This window comes from Manacus vitellinus, unplaced genomic scaffold (genome assembly GCF_001715985.3).
Source record: "Manacus vitellinus isolate BGI_N305 unplaced genomic scaffold, ASM171598v3 scaffold_114_pilon, whole genome shotgun sequence".
Classification (NCBI taxonomy): Eukaryota; Metazoa; Chordata; class Aves; order Passeriformes; family Pipridae; genus Manacus; species Manacus vitellinus.
Window position 1 is genome coordinate 589,287 of NW_021938861.1, and position 1,433 is coordinate 590,719.

The 1,433-nt window shown below is 60.5% G+C and overlaps 1 protein-coding gene across 1 annotated transcript in view; it reads left to right on the forward strand.

The window, feature by feature from the left end:
• The window catches only part of ATP8B3 (ATPase phospholipid transporting 8B3), a 27,935-nt gene that overhangs the window by 16,690 nt on the left and 9,812 nt on the right, over positions 1-1,433 (forward strand). Inside the window, exons 22-24 of the mRNA XM_029965661.1 lie at positions 17-256; positions 461-599; positions 864-994. Coding sequence (XP_029821521.1) covers positions 17-256; positions 461-599; positions 864-994 — 510 coding nt within the window. The remainder of the gene's footprint in view (positions 1-16; positions 257-460; positions 600-863; positions 995-1,433) is intronic.

Genomic DNA, 1,433 nt, shown 5'->3' on the forward strand with positions numbered 1-1,433 from the left:
GGCGCCCTCCTGGCAGGACGTGAGTGCCAAGAAGAGCCTGGAGTTCCCTGAGCTCTACGTGACTGGGCAGCAGGACGAGCTCTTCAACTACCGTGTCTTCGGGGTCACCCTCCTGCACGGGGTTGGCACTTCACTCACCAGCTTCTACATCGCCCTCTGGGCCTTCGAGGACCACGTTGGCAGCAAAGCTGTCGGGGACTACGAGTCCTTCTCCGTCACCGTGGCCGTGTCGGCGCTGCTCTCGGTCCTCGTGGAGGTGAGCGTGGATCTGCTCCTCCCCAGACCCAGATGTTTAGGGTCCCCACAGCAGATGTTTAGGGTCTGCAGCTCTGGGCTCTGACACCTTCCCCAGTGGCTTCATGGCTGGGGGATGATCACCTTGGGATGGAGGAGGAATCTGGGACAAAAGGGCCACCACGGCCCCCGTGAGACACTGCGTGCTCTGCTCCTGTCCCCCCAGATCGTCCTGGACACCAAGTTCTGGACAGTCTTGTCCTTCCTGATGGTCACAGCCAGCCTGCTGTTCTTCTGCCTCTTCTCCTTCCTGACCCAAAGTATTGATGCCTTCAGGATAGCCCCTGCCATCTTCTGCTTCCCAGGTGAGCTGCCCTGGGGATGCCCTTCCCCAGCCAGGAGAGCCCAGCCTGGCCTTGGTGCTATGACCTGTTTCCCACTCTGTGGATCATCTCCTTTTTGCCACTTCCCAATCTTGCCATCTTGATGTTTGACTCCACTTTAGGTGCCATCTCTTCTTCAGAGCCCCCAGCACCTCCACGGGTGGGCTCCTGTCCCCCAGCAGTTGTTCCCTCTGCCCTCTCCCCCTTCCCTACTCAAACATCCCCCCCAAATTCTCGTGCTGACAGATGCCAGCTGGAATGCCTTCACTGACCCCTACGTCCTGCTGGTGGTCCTGCTGTCCCTGGTGGTGAACACCCTCCCCTCACTCACCGTCCACGCGTTCTGTGCCACCCTGGGCAAAGCCACCACCCAGCAGGTGAGGGCTGGGAGGGGCTGGCATGGGGGGGCTGCCTCCCACTGCTCTTGGTGTCTGGGATTGCTGATGGGAAGGGTGAGGTCCCCCAGGAAGCCTGGATTGCAGTGGTGGGATGTCACCTTTCCGTGCTGGCACCAGTCGTGGTGGTCTTCCATGACGCTGGCGCCAACTCTGACTCCAGGGCCCTCTTCCCAGATTATTCCAGGGCCCAGCAGGAGGCCCTGGGCAAAGAGACCTGCCCCAACCCTTGGAGAGGGTCTGCTTTTGGCTGCAGTAAGGAACTGGCCTCCAGGACCTCCCACGAGGCTCTGGGCTCTGCTGGAGGTCTTGGTGCCACCCCAGCCTTGGTAGAGCTCATCCCCACCTGGGTTATACCTTTCTGGTGCTACAAAGAGTCCCAGAGGGGTGCAGGGATTGAGATCATGCTCCAGAGCTCCAC